At 51.2% G+C, this 17,127-nt stretch overlaps 1 protein-coding gene across 18 annotated transcripts in view; it reads right to left on the reverse strand.

Annotated features, from left to right (window-relative positions):
- Positions 1-13,861, reverse strand: part of CIMAP2 (ciliary microtubule associated protein 2) — a 29,791-nt gene extending 15,930 nt beyond the window's left edge. For 2 of the 18 annotated variants that reach the window (XM_081489140.1, XM_081489146.1), the window contains exons 1-10: positions 13,757-13,861; positions 12,125-12,248; positions 11,498-11,585; positions 10,879-11,043; positions 10,566-10,688; positions 6,041-6,178; positions 5,761-5,904; positions 3,903-4,064; positions 2,756-2,881; positions 912-1,045 (exon numbers count right to left, since the gene is read on the reverse strand). In XM_081489140.1, the coding sequence (XP_081345266.1) occupies positions 912-1,045; positions 2,756-2,881; positions 3,903-4,064; positions 5,761-5,904; positions 6,041-6,178; positions 10,566-10,688; positions 10,879-11,043; positions 11,498-11,500 (995 nt within the window). In that variant the 5' untranslated portion in view covers positions 11,501-11,585; positions 12,125-12,248; positions 13,757-13,861. Of the gene's footprint in view, positions 1-335; positions 799-911; positions 1,046-2,755; positions 2,882-3,902; positions 4,065-5,760; positions 5,905-6,040; positions 6,179-10,565; positions 10,689-10,878; positions 11,044-11,497; positions 11,586-12,124; positions 12,249-13,720 lie in introns of those variants that run through there. The other 16 variants (XM_081489134.1, XM_081489139.1, XM_081489149.1 and 13 more) reach the window with 15 other exon arrangements.
- Between the last annotated feature and the right edge of the window lie 3,266 nt (positions 13,862-17,127).

Raw genomic sequence — 17,127 nt, forward strand, 5'->3', positions numbered from 1 at the left:
TCAGGGAAAATTATTTCCAACTAAAATTTTATTTCCAACCAAACTATTGATCAGCTGTGCAGGGAGGAAAAAGAATCTTTTTCAGGCATGCAGTCTGTCAACAATGCAACCTCCCATTATCCTTTCTAAGGAAGCCATAAAAGCATGGATGTCAATCAAGAAGGAAGACACAGGTCTACTTTGATTTAAAAAAAAAACCATATATATATATATATATATACATATATACACACAAATACATATATATATCTATATATAAAAGCTGGTTTTCCCTAAGAGATCTGGTCCCACGGAATATGGTCTTCATGCCCTCACCAAAATTTCCAGCAATGGAATTTCCAATTCTAAAGGTCATGTTTATTCACCTTTCTGAAATTGAGATTATATGGCAATTGATGGCATGGCATCTTAGGCCAGTAAAACATGGAGGCAGTTAACATTCACAGATAGTTTTACAGTTAGCCATGGTATTTCATGCATATTTTTTCTTAGGTTTCCCAACTTCCTGAGATGAGTTTTACCAACCCTGTTTTCAACACCAAGAAATAGATGCCCCATGGTGATGGCACTCAAAGGCAATCCTAGACTGTGGGTTGTGGGTGAGGGAGTCAGTGTCCGTGGAGTTCCTTTTCTCTTTACCACCAGCTACAGACAGAGTATCTCACAGTCCTCCACTCCTTTGACAGCTGAGGGAAATGAGGCTCAGAGAGGTTGATCGATGTGCCCGACCTCCCACAGCCAGTATGCATCAGAGCCGGGATCTGAACTCTTTCCATTGCCACAGCTGTTTGGCTGGCCCTAGGGACAGCAGCTGTGTTCCCATGGGAACCAAGCAGGAGAACACCCCCACGCAGCCCAGAGTGAGCCCCTCCGTGCCCTGGCCCCTCTGCTGGAGCTCCAGCGACACTCACTGCATGATCATATCCCGGACTGGGTCTGAGGGGTAGCGCTTGGATCCACCCATGAACAAGGACCGGTACCGCTGCCGATGGTCCTTTGTCTCCAACAGCTGGGTGTTGAGGTAGCGACCCACCCCTACGGGGTTCTGCACCAGAGAGAGGAGGCAGGACATTAGCAAGCTGGATGCCTGGCTTGGAGACTCAATCTCCAGTCTCCCCCCATCTCCCTATTCTATCTGTTACAGATTGAATTATGTTCCCCAAAGAGATAGGTGGAGTCCTAAGCCCCAGGATCTCAGAGTGTGGGCTTATTTGGAAATAGCTACAGATGTTACTGGTTAAGATGAGCTCATACTGGAGTAGGGCGGGCCCTTCCTCCAATGTGACCAGTGTCCTCATAAGCAGAGACACACAGTGGGGAGATGGCCATTCAACATGGAGGCAGGGGCTGCAGTGAGGTATTTACAAGCCAAGCAGTTCCAAGGATCACCAGCCACCACCATCAGCTAGAAAGAGGGCAGGAAGGATCTCCCCTACAGATTTCAGAGGAAATATGGTTCTGTCAATACCTAGATTTCAGACTTCTGACTCCCAGAACTGTGAGAGGGTAAATTTCTGTTGTTTCAAGCCATCTGGTTTGTGATATTTTGTTACAGCAGCTTTGCTATGTTACATAGGAAGTTAATACATCATCCCACCCAGACACCTGGGTTTCCCACTCTGGCCCACTCCTCACTCCCATTCCCCCAGTCTTTTTGGAGTTTGTGACACTAATTTGAAACAGACGGTGTTCTCTTGAGAGCACGGGAGATTGTTAAATTCCCGCTAGACATTTTTCTAACATGGCTCTAAGGTCCTTGTTGCTGTTTGTGATAAGTGATAGGTAATTTATGGGAAACATGTGCATACATTTATATTCAGAGGAAATTATAGTTTGCACTGTCTATTAAAAGATCTTGACCGATTTAAAAAAAATACACAGCTGTTCGAAATCAGGCAAAACTAACCTGTGCTAACGAAAGTCAGGACAGGAACCACCAGATGGGGACAGAAGTTGAGGGGGTGGGCCTGGGGTGCTGAAGATGCTCTACAACCCCCCGGGGGGCCATTACACAATGAGTCCATTTTGTGACATGCCATGGAGCTACTCACTTAGGACTCATGCTCATTTCTTTACGGTTATCAGACCGCAGTAAAAGGTGGGCTTGAAAAGTGAAGGGCAGGAATGAGAAACAGAATACCCAATGCCACCTAGCGAATGAAGAAGGCAGGCACACGATCTCAAGAGCTTAGCTTTCTTACAAGAACACCAACAAACCGAAGATGACATCTTACATGCAGGGATGGCTGCTGCTGGTGGGGAGGGGAGAAGGGTCAGAAGGGTCCTTGCTTAACCAGAGATGAGAATGGGCCAACTCCCTCAGGTATCCCTGAGGCCCCAAGACAAACACAAAGAGAATGGAAGGGGCATTCCCCCAGAAAATAAGAGTGTGATGGTTCTGGGTGATGTCCATTAGCACAGTGGTTCTCAAACTGGTCCCTGGAACAAGCAGTATCAGCATGGCCTGAGAACTCGTTAGAAATGCATGTTCCCAGGCACCACTCCGTAGGCTTACTGAATCAGAAGCTCTGGTGTGGGGCCCAGCCATCTGTGTTTTAGGAAGCCCTCCAGGTGATGCTAATGCCTGCCCAAGTTTGAAAAGCCACTGCCTTAGAGCAATGAGATAGTGGGGTTGGGTGTTAGTCCCTGGTGGGAAAAGCAAGTGGGATCCACTCCGGCAGAGCATCAATTTCCAGGGCTGCCTGGAGAGGGTTCCCTGCCCCCTACCGTGTGTCCCCCACAAAGACCCACTCACCCAGTTTCCCAGAATCAGCTGGTAGGCCTTCATGCCTGTCCGCTTGGAGGACAGCAGGAAGGGTGGCTGGTTGGTGTGTTTGCACTCCTTCTCTGGAGGAAGCCACATACCAGGACCAGATGTAGCCTAGGAGTGAGGAATGAAGGCCGGAAGCTGGAGAGGGCTGGCGGTGGCCAGCCTGGGGCCAGGGCAGGTGACCTCACTTACCTGGCAGCCCTGGGCCTGGAGCCAAGAATACTGGGAGGCACCCAGCTGCCCCCCAACTCACCTGGAGCTCATCCTCTAGGGGTGAAGGGGCTCTGCAGTGCCCTCATGACCCCTGCTAACCCCTCTGTCCCTGCCCATCAGCCTGACACCTCTTTCCAGGTTCCCAAGGGGCCCTCTGGGTCTGGCAGGGTCCAGAGAGGTGTTCCAGAACCCAGCCCGGGGAGCAGAAGCCACTCAGACTTTGGAGCTAGTTGAGCTGGGCTCCACTCCCAGCTCCTTTCCCCCTTTGCTGGGAGCCTAGGCAAACCCCTTCTGATCTCTGGGCCTGTTTCCTTTCATGAAATGCAAAAGACAATCCCTTCCTCAAGAAGGCTGAAAGGTGCCTGGCCCAGAGCAGGTGTTCAGGAAGTGTTGGTACCCTTGCTCATTCCTCTCCACCCCCTCACCTTCCCAAGCCCTCAGCGATCTACGTGGGGCAGACCATGCTTGGGGGTCAACTAAAATCCAGAAGCTACTCAGATTACTGGCTGCTGAGCCCTCAGGGAGGAGCCCACCACTCCTCTGAACAGGTGTGTGCTTCTTACACTCAGCCCACCTCCAGTTTTCCCCTCGTCCTCTCTGCAGGGGAGAAGGGGAAGAAATGCCCACTGAGCACTTCCCAGGTGCCAGGCTCCACGCTAGAGACTCTAGTACTAACCTCATTGAATTCTCACAGCCACCTGGTCACACTCATGGGACAAGTGTGTAAACCAAGGCTCAGAGAGTGAGAGAGACTGACCCACAGAGACCAGTGAGTACCAGACCAGGATTGGGAACTAGGTGAGTCTGGTACCCAAACCTGGGCTTTCCCCTGAAATAGCCTCCTCCATCCCACCCTGCCTCTGCATACGGGGTCCCCTCCAAGAAAAGAAGGAAGGAAGGCCACAGGGGAGACACTGACTAGTTTTCGAGGGCACTGGCTAAGGGTGGTCCAATAGATTCTTTCTGTAGGGGTTTGCGGGTTGCGAGGAACTTTTGAAAAAACTCCACGCTTCTTATTGTGATGCAAGTTAAGTTCCTCCACGAAGCTCTGGAAATACATCATTTCCCTGGGTCTTTTTTTCTGAGAAATAGAGGGGGATAAAAGAGATATGTTATGCCAAGAAAAGCAAGGTCTGTGTTTCCAAACCCTCCCCACAGAGACAAGCAGGGGGTCCAGCCAGTGGCAGGGCAGGGGGGTGGGGGTCTCTAACAGCCCCTCCTATGTGCTACACCCTGCAGCCCAGCTTGCCTTCATCTACTTCTTCTTCCACTTGTTTCGTGGACATTTACTGACATTTATTCTAAGCAGGAGCAATAGTCCAAATACATAAAAACCAGTGTGACAGGGGAATACTCAGGATTCTTAGGGCCATGAAACTACTCTGTATGACACTATAATGGTGGATACATGTTACTATACATTTGTCCAAACCCATAGAACATGCAACACCAAGAGTGAACCCTAATATAAGCTACGGACTTCAGGTGATAACATGTCCATGTAGATTCATTGACTCTAACAAATGTTCCCCTATGGTGTGGATTACTGATAGTAGGGGGCTGTGCATGTAGCGGGTACAGAGGACATATGAAAACCTGTACTTTCTTCTCAGTTTTGCTGTGAACCTAAAACTGCTCTTGAAAATGTCTATTTTTTCAATAACACAAAATCTTATCCTGTGGACTGGGCATTGGCTGTAGGGCCTAAGGAGGGTCCGAGGACCCTGCTATGCCGTGCAGAACACCCTAGCAGCTGGTCATGAGGAGGACTGGGAGGCCACAGGGAGAAGCCAGGTTGCAGGGCGGGACCAAAAGTATTTCAGCGTTTCACCACCACCCCTCATGTCCTAGCACTCTTGATGCCTTGATCATAGGGCCCACCTCCTGCTAACACTCTACCTAGTTTTCACTTGTGATTGTGTTTCTTTTTGCATTAAAATGTAAGTACCACAGGGGAAGGTTCCCCTGCAGCTAGACAATTACCTGGCCCAAGGTACACATGAGTTACATGTATAACAGGGAGTTAGATAAAGTGAAAGTGTTAGTCGCTTAGTTGTGTCCAACTCTTTGTGATCCCATGGACTGTAACCCGCCAGGCTCCTCTGTCCATGGAATTCTCCAGGCAAGAATACTGGAGTGGGTTGCCATTCCCTTCTCTAGAGGATCTTCCCAACCCAGGGATAGAAGCCGTGTTTCCTGCAGTGTAGGCAGATTCTTCCAGTTGCTATGAAAGCAAAGCCCAGGGTGCTGGGGAATCACATAACAGGATCTTGGTGGATGCAGGAAATGGTTGCACCAAGCTAAAATTCTACCTCAGTTTCCCCTCTTGGCCCTCCAGTTCTCTGCCACTAACCCAGACGGCTTAGCTGGGTCTGCGGTGGACAGAAGTGTTTCCAAAACAGCAGGACACCCAGGTTGCACCATCCAGGTCCCAGCAGGCCTGGTGGCCCGTGTCCCTTCCAGGCCTGGCACTGGGACCACCTGCACCTCCTCTGTAGTTCACGCTGGTGCAGACAAGAAGGGACTGGTGATGAAGCCAGACAGCGTCCTGGGGTTCAAATCCCGGCTCTGCCTCTTCCAACTGCATGGCTAGCCTCCGTCTCCCCATCTAGCACAAAGAGCCTTATCCCTCCCTTGAAGGGAGTGGGGAGTGAGCAGGATATGGGAAGGGCCCCCTGTTCCCCCACCTCCCCCTGCAGAGCCTGGCACACAAGGTGCTGTAGATGAATGAGGCTGGTCTTCCTGCCAGGGAAGGCACAGCCAGTCTGGGCACACACCCGCACAGAGTAATGTCCGTAAGGCTGGGGCTTGCTTCGGTCACCAGAGAAAATGTCGTAGGGGCCACGGGTGCCCGTGATTTTTGCCAAGCACACTTCGATGCCACTTTTGAAGGTGTAAGTGCCCGGTGCCAGACCACTCCCCTGGAACAGAACACAGAGGACAATCCCTATAGGTCCATCACCCTCTTGGGGCCTCAGGTTCCCCATCTGCCCTGGGACTCCCCCACCCAGGGCTGCACAGGAAGCTGGGTGAGGCCTGGCCAGCTGAGGGGGATACCTGATGAGCCAAGGGGGACGGCTTGTTGGCCATTCTGCACATGAGGCCCTCGGAGTGAGACCGGTTCCAGGTGCTCTCCTCCAGCTTCGTGAATGGGTTGCCCTTCTCCCCATAATTTCCAGGCCCTGGATAGTAGTTCTGGGGGTGGGGGAGGGATACAAAGGCCATTAGTCCCACTCCTTGTGCTACTGTGTGCACCTGAGGAAGAGATGCCCCCCCAGAGGGGAACAGGATTTTCAGAGACCCTGCATGTTAACTGCCCTCCAAAAACACACAGCACTGCGGACCTGCAAGCCTCTGCCACCGCTTAGAACTTCAGTTCCAAAATTCAGATTCTCGAGACTTCTCTGGTGGTACAGTGGATGAGAATTCACCTGCCAATGCAGGGGACATGGGTTCCATCCCTGGTCTCAGAAGATCCCACATGCTGCGGAGCAACTAAGTCTGTCTGTGCACCACAACTACTGAGTCCTTGGGCTGCAACTACTGAAGCCCATGTGCCTACAGCCTGTGCTCCACAGCAAGAGAAGCCACTGCAGTGAGAGGCCCAAATACCACAACTAGAGAGAGTCTGCACACAGCAAAGACTCAGCACAGCCAAAAAGAAATAAGAAATAAAAAAAGTTCAGATTCTTCCCTGGGCCCCACTTGTCTGTCCAACTTATCCCTCGCAGCTCCCTTCTTAGGTGTGACACTTCAGCTAAAGTGAGGTTCTTGCTGGTCCCCAAACATATGCATTCTGCCAAACTCCCTGCCTTTGCTTGCTTGGGCCGTTAACTGCCACCCTTCCTGTCTTCTTGACCTTGGAAAATTGTAATCCTGCAAAGCCAGCTCAATTATCATCTCTCCTGAGAATGAAGCCATCCTTCCCCGATCCCCCAGACAGCTGCTTGCTTTGGTGATCTCGGAAATCCCTTATACACACCCCTGTGTCATAGCCCTGCATTTACACGAATGGGTTTTCCACTGTTCTGTGAACAGTGCTGTGACCTGGAGGTATCTGGAGTCCCAGGTTCGAATCCTGGCTCCACTGCTTCCTAACTAAGTGATCTTGGGCATGCCACTTAAAGATCCTCCTTAGCCTCATGGTCCATATTTTAAGCACAGGGACAGTAGTACTTTCTTCCAGGGTAATGAAAATGAAATGAAATAATGTCTTTAAAGCCTCCTGCACATTCTCAGCCCATAGCACGTGCCAACATCTGGTAGTCAGAGTGGGGTGGCTATCTTGATGGAGGGGGTTGAGGGAGTGGGAAGTGGGTGGAGAAAGAGGTAAGAGAGGTTGAGAACTGTGGCTGGAATGGCCATCTGGGTCGGAATGACCCTGGCTGCAATGACTGCCAGGGTCAGAAGTATGGCCTGTCTAGGTGTAATGCAGAGAGCCACCCTGCAGTGTACATGAGTAGACCGGTGGGTGGGTGGCTGGGAGAGTAGCCATCTTTGGGTTAAGATCTGGCAGGGTGTTTGCTGCTGCGTTGCATCCTTTAGCCACACGGAGTCGCTGCCGCTCCACAGATGGCTCAGCCCTGCCTCCTTCCAGCCCCTGGAACCTCCCGGAAAGCAGGCAGAGAGGACAGGGAGCTTTGCTGGGAGAGCCAGGCCACAGCAGGCATCAGATTTGTTCACCCTCAGAGGAGCAAGACTGCACTTTGCCTCCTTCCAGGGCTCAGGGTTTCCAGGTGTGTTCAGAAGAAAAGCCCATCAAGTATTAGGTGCTTTACAAGCCTTAACATCTTGGCCCTAGAGGCAACTTGATGAGATCAAATCAGTGCCACTGCAATCAACAGATGAGGAAACTGAGTCTGAGAGGGAAACCTGTCCAAGGTCCCCCCTCTGGAAAGGCGCGTGTGTGCGTGCTGAGTCACTGCAGTCGTGTCTGACCTCTGTGCGACCCCACGGACTGCCAGACTACCAATCCCTTGGTGCAGACAAGAAGGGACTAGTGGTGAAGCCAGACAGCGTTCTGGGGTTCAAACCCCAGCTCTGCCTCTTCCAGCTGCGTGGCTAGCCTCAGTCTCCCCATCTAGCACAAAGAGCCTTATCCTGCCCTTGCTGGGGGTGGGGAGTGCTGTTACTGCCACTCTTCCTGTCTAAGGCAAGAAGACTGGGGTGTGTTGCCATTTCTTTCTCCAGGGGATCTTCCCAACCCAGGGATCAAACCCAGGTCTCTTACATCTCCGGCATTGGTAGGTGAGTTCTTTACCACTAGCGCCAGTGCAAGGGTTTTAGCTTCTAAATCCATATGTGATCTTTCTGATCCTCTACTGTTTCCCAGACAATAAGCATCATGACCTCTGGGGAGAACTTAGACGTGAGGGTCATAACAAAGGAGCAAGAGCAGCTGCTCAGGGAGCTCAGAGGCCAAGAAGTGCCCAGGGCTGGCACTCTCTCAACAAAGCCTCACCTCTCCCTTCGACCCTTCAGGATCAGAGGTGCAGTAACACATGTGGGCTGATGATAAAGCCCCTGATTTTAGCTAGAATGTCGTTTCAGGCCTTTGGGACCCAAGCAGGAGTGATTAATTCTTGGGGGAGAGGTGTGTGGGAATAGAGAAATTGTCACTTATAATTTTTTTCAGCTAGACCTTGAAGAAGGGGAAGGATCCCAGAAGATGAAGGGGGAGGGACAGGTCCCCCAGGTAGAGGAGGCAGGAAGAACACCTTTGAGACAATTGATTCAATCCTGCCTCTGCCACCGAGTAGCTCTGTGACCAAGGGCAGTCACTTAACCACTCTGATCTCGTTTTCTGTCTGTAAAGTGGAAATGATAGTGCCTGCTTCATAGGTTGTTGTGAGGATTACATTAATTAGTACATTCAAGTGCTAGAACAGTGCCTGGCACGTGGCAAGTGCTACATTAAGTGTCAGCTATTATTACTTTAGATTTGAAGGTAATGACTCATTTTTCAATGCCACCAGACAGCCCCTCTCTCTACAGGGCAGTTACAGCTTCTGCACCTGAGGACGCATTTGTACATCCCCTGAACGGGGCAATGAATAATCTCTAGGCACCACAGGAGTTTTCACGGTGGAGAGGTGTGGAGGAAAGGCCCTGGCTTTGTGGTTGGACATCCCCCTCCTTGCCTTCTTGGCCCACTGGGGCAAGATGTTTATCCTCTCTGAGCCTCCAAGGGCTGGTCTAGAGTGGTTATGAAAAAAATCTAGAGTGTTTCAGAGAATGGGTATTTAGCAGGCAGGTGTGCCCTTAGTCCACAAAGACCTACCACGTGCCTACTATGTGCCAGGTGCTGCAAGGACCGGGGAATTCTGTAACGAATCAACTGGGCAGATGTGGTCCACCCTCAGGGGCTGCTGTGCCCTGGGAGAGAGACACTGAACACAGCCACAATCGGGGCTCCTGGGACAGGGTGGCATCTCGCAGGATCAGGTCAGACCTCGGAGCTGAGAGCTGAGGGGGGTGGAGGGGGTCCTTAGGTGAAGGGGCTGCTGGGGGAGGAACAGCATTTCTGGTAGAGGAAGAGCAGGAGCAAAGCCCCCGTGTTGAAAGCTCACAGCACACTTGAGTGAGGAGGATGGGGTGTCCAGCACAGAGAGCATGTGGGCTGGGGAGGAAGGGCAGTGCTGGCAGTGTGGGTGTGACCCCTATCTTGGCCCTTGCTGCCTTATAGAGGTTGACCCCCACTCAGTGCCCTCCCCCCATGAGAAGACCATCCCCACCCACACGATACCACTGCAGCCCTCCTGCCACCCCTACCTCTCACCACCATCACTTCCCATCTGAAAGCCTCCAACCCCCACCCCCATAAGTGTGTCATCAGTTCCCCACCCCCTAACATCAAAACCCTTCTCCACTGTCCTCCAACAGCACCTAAAATCAAACCTGAGGCCTCCATCTTGCCAGAAGGTCCTCATGTCAGGGTCCTCACACCTCTGCTCTCACCTCCTCCACCCTAACTCACAGATTCCGTGAGTCTCCATTGCTCACCTACACAGATTTTGCTCAAATGCCACCTCCTTCCAGAGGTCTTCCCTGACTACCCTATAAATGGCACCTCTATCACTCGCATCTCTCCCTGTCTCATTTTTCCTCACGGCTCAGATTATATGTGATTTGATTCTTTGTACTCTTGTTTCTACCACTAGGACCACAGCTCCATGAGGGCAGGGACTTTGTCATTGTCACTGCTGGAACCCCAGGGCCTAGAACAGTATGTGGCACTAGAGAGCACTCCATCATTATTTGCTGGATAGATGGCTAAAGAGATGGATGAGTTTGCTGAGTGCCTGCTGTGTACCTGGCTTTGTGTTGGTGACTCAAAGATGAACCAGACCCTTTCTTGCCATCAGGGAGCTCCCGGTCTGGTGGGGGAGACAATACGAACCTACGACAGCCAGTGGGCTGAAAGAGGTGGCACTGGAAGCAGGGGGGCTGTGGGGTCACAGGGGAGAGCCTAGCTAAGCCCGGCGAGGAGACCATAGGTGAAAGGGTGCTTCCAGCCTCACCCAGGTGCATGCTCCAGAGGAGAGAGTGGGAGGGCTCCCACTCCATGTATGAGAACACCTACCCCAACGAGTCCTCGGAAGCGAATCTCCCCAGAGCTGAGCAGCCCACGAGTGCTGCCTGGTTTTGACTGTAGCTCTTCTAGGAAGTCTTTGAAGTTGTAGGAGCCAGGCCCCAGCTTTTCCTTCTGCCCCAGGAGGACAGGGAAGAGGTAAGAGCTTTACACCCGTGTCTATGTGGGCAGGGGCCCAGGGGATGAAGTGTTCCTTAAAGGATGAACTCTACCTGGGGCATGGAAGGACACTGCAGGCCACCCTAGGACTGGACAGGAGGACCTGGTGCCCTTGATGGGGCAGGATGGGGCACAGGGGCCTCACCTGCTGCTGCTTCTCTTTCATGATGGCCTGGTACTGGAAGTGGGGCAGCTGGGTCAGCCGGGTGGCTTCCTGAGCCTTGGCCCAGCCTGTGCCCACCTCTTTCTTCAGTTTCTTGTTGCTGAAGCAGGTCTCCTTGAAGCCATAGGTCCCAGGTCCTATGTGGGACTGAGTCAGAGTGGAATCAGAGCGGAGCCAGCCGCACCCACCAGTCCATCCGCAGAGCAAGTCCTTGCCATGCTGTCACCCTGACCTGAGCATGGACAGGCAATGCCTGTGGGGCCCCTCCTCCAGCCCCAAGCCTGGCACTCAAGGTGTAACCATGATATCCTCTGTCACTAGCCCCCTTACACTTCAGAGAGGGCCCATGGCCAGTCTGTGCAAGAGCTGCCAATGGAACCCATTGTCTCTGTGGTTCAAACCCACACTCTTTTCATTACAGTCCTGTGTTTATCAAACACATTGAGAGCCCAGCTCTGAGCCAAGCCCTGAGCTGTGGGCTGAGCGCACCGAGGGGTGTGAGGCATGCCCGTTTCACAGCTGAGTTCATCTGCCATGGTGGGGGACTCAGAGGGACAGTGGCCAGACCACATGGGAGAGTCAGGAAGCTGTGCAAACTCACCATGTCCACAGAGTGAACCCTGGAGTACGGAGCTTCCGTGAAGGTGCTTAACTTCTTCTGGTTGGGATAAACAGCGGAGACATCAAACCTGGGAGGACAGACACCCAGTGAAAGGCACCCAGCCCTGATGAGGGAAGTTCTAGGGGGCAGGGGAGTTGGCGTCCCAGGGGAGGTGAATTTGGAGCTGGCCGGTGATAGATGAGATGAACAGGGCTGCTGCCTCCTCGCGGCCTTTGTACTTCTGTTCCATCTCCCTAGACTCCACCCTAGTCTGGTCACCTATCCCCTGCTGAGGACCTTTACTCAAAAGTCGCCTTCTCAGTGCAACCCCCCACCCCCGGCTCCAGCACCTGTCAGCTCCTCCTCCCCACCGTCTGTTTTTCCACAGCCCTTATCACTATCTAACACTTTATATATTTTTCTCTTTTTTTGCTTATTATCCACTCCAGCCACCTCTCCCATAAGAAGGCAAGCTCATGAGCAAGGGTGTTGCTGTTTTGTTCATTGTTTCATTCCCAGATGCTAGAACTGAGCCTGGCACATAGTAGGTGACATTTATATAGAGATATAGATATAAACGTAGATATAGATGGGGCTTCCCAAGTGCCACAGTAGTAAAGAACCCACCTGCCAACGCAGGAGATGTATGTTCCATTCCTGGGTCAGGAAGATCCACTGGAGAAGAAAATGGCAACCCACTCCAGTATACTTGCCTGGGAAATCCCTTGGACAGAGAATCCTGGGCAGGCTACTGTTCATGGGGTCACAAAGAATTGGACACCACTGAGTCAGTAAGCACAGCACAGTATATAGATAGATAGATATAGATATATAGACATATAGATATGATATATATATATATGGTATACCCAAGACATATATATACCAAGATACTCCTGGGAAATCTGTATGCAGGTCAAGAAGCAACAGTTAGAACTGGACAAGGAACAACAGACTGGTTACAAATCGGGAAAGGAGTATGTCAAGGCTGAATATTGTCACCCTGCTTATTTAACTTGTATGCAGAGTACATCGTGAGAAATGCTGGGCTGGAGGAAGCACAAGCTGGAATCAAGATTGCCAGGAGAAATATCAATAACTTCAGATATGCAGATGACATCACCCTTATGGCAGAAAGCGAAGAAGAACTAAAGAGCTTCTTGATGAAAGTGAAAGAGGAGAGTGAAAAAGTTGGCTTAAAATTCAACATTCAGAAAACAGATCATGGCATCTGGTCCCATCACTTCATGGCAAATAGATGGGGAAACAGTGGAAACTGTGGCAGACTTTATTTTGGGGGGCTCCAAAATCATTGCAGATGGTGACTGCAGCCATGAAATTAACGCTTACTCCTTGGAAGAAAAGTTATGACCAACCCAGACAGCATATTAAAAAGTAGAGATATTACTTTGCCAACAAAGGTCCGTCCAGTCAAAGCTATGGTTTTTCCGGTAGTCATGTATGGATGTGAGAGTTGCACCATAAAGAAAGATGAGTTGCCAAAGAATTGATGCTTTTGAACTGTGGTGCTGGAGAACTCTTGAGAGTCCCTTGGACAGCAAGGAGATCCAACCAGTCCATCCTAAAGGAAATCAGTCCTAAATATTCATTGGAAGGGCTGATGCTGAAGCTGAAACTCCAATACTTTGGCCACTTGATGTGAAGAAATGACTCATTTGAAAAGACCCTGAAGCTGGGAAAGACTGAAGGCAGGAGGAGAAGGAGACAACAGAGGATGAGATGGTTGGATGGCATCAGTGACTCCATGGACATGAGTTTGAGTAAGCTCCTGGAGTTGGTGATGGATAGGGAAGCCTGGCATGCTGCAGTCCATGGGGCCGCAAAGAGCCACTTCTGAGCCACTGAACTGAACTGAACTGACACCCAACATACATATCATACATATGAATGAAGAAAAAAACCTGGGCTGAAATTCTACCCACGACTTTTGGGCTGAGTGACCTACTATGGGCCAGGCCACTTGGCCTCTCTGAGAAGCACATAGTAGGTCCTTCAGAAATGATTTTAAATAACGTAATAGGATAATTAAAGGACTCTGGGCAGGGAAACGCATAGCCCAGAGGCGGATAGAAAGTCCTGCCCGCCCACCCCTGGCTGCCAGCACCCCCCGCCCCTTTCGCTCCCTGTCCGCAGGCTCCAGCCCTCTTTCATAGGCCCTCCAGTCACAGGCCCTCTTTCCCTCTCCCTCCGCCCCCGCCCCACCTGTGGCTCTGCACCCCGAAGGGCGCGCCGGTGTACCTCTTGGTGGTCATGATGCTGGCCTGCCCCCTCCCGGCGAAGTCCTCGCAGGACTCGGACCGTGGGACTCCTCCGCGCCGCCAGCCTCCCGAGCTGGCTGCGACTGCAGCCACCGCTGCCACGGCAACCCAGGCCCTGTGATTTGTGATCCGCCAGAACCCGTGTGCTGCGTGTGTTGCGTCTTTGCTCGCGCAGCGCCCAGGCAGGCACGCCCGCGAGGTTCCCGACTTTTCCACTGGGCTCTGCACATTTTCACGGCTGCCGTGCCAGACTTCCTTCCCCCAAGCGAGCCCGGCCGATTTAATGGCCCCTCATGGTGGTTAATACGGATGTCGTTTGATAGGGTTTTAGAGTCATTTATTGAGGAAAGAAAGAAAGTGAAGTCGCACAGTCGTGTCAGAGTCTTTGTGACCCCATGGACTGTAGCCTACCAGGCTCCTCCTTCCATGGAATTTTCCAGGCAAGAATACTGGAGTGGGTTACCATTTCCTTCTCCAGGGGAATCTTCCCCACCCAGGGATCAAACCCTGGTCTCCCACGTTGCAGGCAGACGCTTTACCATCTGAGCCACCAGGGAAGCTCCATAAATTGAGGAACTGATTCTGATTTCTTGCTTTATGCCAGCACCCTGCACGGGGCCTGGTGGAGAGCAAAGGCCTCTTAATGTTCAACATATGCTGGTGGGACCAGTGAGACCCACAGGGAGGTCTTGACTTAGGCAAAGGGCATCCCATTCCTTCTCCACTCTGTGGACAGAAGGAGAAAGAGGGAACAGGCAAGGGGAGCCAGAGTGTGGAAGGTAGGAATGAGGTCGGTGGAGGGGGTGGAGGTGTTGCAGGGATGGAGTCAGGACTCTGTTCCTCCCCCAGTTACTCGCCCCCCCGCCCATGACACCCACTCTGGGCAGACACTGTGCACAGTGTCTGGGCCCCAGATGTGGCCCCTTCTCAGACAGTCTAGTGGAGGGAAACAATGACTACACAGTGTGAGCAGATCTAGGAGATAGGGAAGTCTCTGACCCAGACTGTGGGTGGTGGGTAGGTCGGGGAAGGCTTCCTGGAGGAGAAGAATTTCAAACTCAACATTGAAGAGTGTGTATATCTTACTTGGTAAAGAAAAGAACTGAGGTTATGTGCCCCCCATAGGGCATGATCAGCGCTCTCCTCTCAACCTCCCTTATCTTGCACCAGGGCCGGTGGTCGTGCTACAGACTGTCTAATATCATCTCCTATGATCGCCTTTGATCGTCCCAAGGGTGTTTGGCTAAGGCAGGGCAAGGAGTCATACACCATTTGATGAGGACAAGACTGAAACCAGAAACAGAACTTTCCTAGGGGTCCTGCATCCAGTCTGTGGTGGAAGTGGATTACCGGATCCGTGGGCCTCCTTCCAGGCCCCACCCAACACCCTTTTGCCATCCCAATATAGCATTTAAGCCATGAGCTGGACTCACAGGCCCCACACTGGGCGGGCACATGACCACAGCACTTGGAGCATCCGTGCTGCCCTGCTGAGCTGAAGGTCGGAGGCATCAGTACTCGGGAACACACACAGGACAGCCACCCCAGGTCATCCAAGCATTGGCTTTGCCCCTTCCCAACGTGCAATCTTGAGCAAGCCACTTCCTCCTCTGATTCTCACCTTTCTTACCTTTAAAATAAAGCCAGTAATCTCTGTGTCTCCAGACTGCTGTAAAGATTAAATGAGCCATTTAGGTATGCTCCATAGCAGAAGCACAGTAAGAGGTCATTCCTAGCCCTTGGAAAGGGACCTTACAGAAGGCCCAGGGGCAGAGACTATGTGTCATTCACTGCTGGTACAGTATGTGGCACATAGAATATGCTCAGCAAATATTTTTTGAATGACTAGTGAACAAATGAATCTAATCCAACTTCCCAGGAATCCATAAATCGTCAGAGAATCACATTCAAATCCTAGCCCTGCTGCTTCCTAGCTGGTGGCCTCTGACAAGTTACCCTGGCTTCAGTTTCCTTGTCTGTGACATGTGACTGCGACATTCTGGAGGAGTTGTTTTGAGGGATGAGTGACAAGTGACTGTGTCCACTACCACATTCCGTGAGCTGAGAAGGCCCTGCAACCAGACCCAGGGCTGCTCAGGTGTTCTCGGGCCCAGCCCTCCTGGGGTTACTTTCTTTCTCTCCCAGCAGAAGCACCTTGGCTCTGGGACTCATGGAGGAGTAGCCACAGGATATATCCATTGGGCTGGGAGTTCTGGCTGCCAGGCAGGCCAGAGCAGGCCACAGTGAGTCAGCTGTGCAGCAAGGCAGCCGGCTCCAGTCAGCCCAAAGCCTCCCCATCATAGCACTTTCCTGATCACAGCAATTAACTCCCTCCTGTAGGTACTATCGCAATCCTCTCCAACCCTTATGGAACAGAAGAGGAAACTGAGGATCAGCCAGAGAGAGTAGCTTGTCCTGGTCACATCTAGTGAGCATCACACAGTAGATACGGAGCTCGTAAGTAAAGTGTGCTAGAGTTTCTAATCCATCCTCTGGTGCCATCTGTTATGTTAACCAAGTAAGTCAAGCTTCTGAGCCAGGATTCAGGCCTCTGTGATGGGGCTGTGGCTGCTGCCTTCAGTCCTCATTCACTGCCATCTCTTTCCCATGCTCTGTAAGTCTCAGCCATATGGGGCTGCTCTGTCCCTAGGCATACCCGGCCCTGCCAAAGCTGTAGCCTTTTCATGTGCCTTTTCTGCTGCTGAAATGCACCAGCAAACTACCCTCCCTGTTCACCTCCTATTCATCTTCTCAGAGTCAGATCAAATGCCCAAGCCACCGATTAGAATGGCCATTATAAAACGAACAAGCAAAACAGAGACAAAGTACAAATGTTGGTGAGGATATAGAGAAATTGAAACCTTTGTGCATTGTTGGTGAGAATATAAAATGGTGAAGCTCCTTGGGGGACAAAAGTATAGCAGCTTTTCTGAAAAATAAACATAGAATTACCATACGACCCAGCAATTTCACTTCTGGGCATATACCCAAAAGAAGTGAAAGCAGGGACTCAAAAAGATACTGGTACACCCATGTTCATAGCAGCATTATTCCCAAGAGCTAAAATGTGGAAGCCACCCAAATAGTCATTGATGGACAAGTGGATAAACAAAATGTAATATATACATACAAAGGAATATGATTCAGCCTTTAAAAGGAAGGTAATTTTGACACAGTTACAACACAGATGGAACCCTGAATTATGCTCAGTAAAATAAGCCAGACACAAAAGGATAAATATTTTATTATTATTCCACTCAAATGAGGTACATAAAGTAGTCAAATTCATAGAAACTAGAATGATGGTTGCTAGGCTGGGGGAAGAGAGTATAGGGAGTTGTTTAATGGAAT

The sequence above is a fragment of the Giraffa tippelskirchi genome, chromosome 5 (assembly GCF_054371585.1).
Source record: "Giraffa tippelskirchi isolate mGirTip1 chromosome 5, T2T-mGirTip1v1.2.pri, whole genome shotgun sequence".
Lineage (NCBI taxonomy): Eukaryota > Metazoa > Chordata > Mammalia > Artiodactyla > Giraffidae > Giraffa > Giraffa tippelskirchi.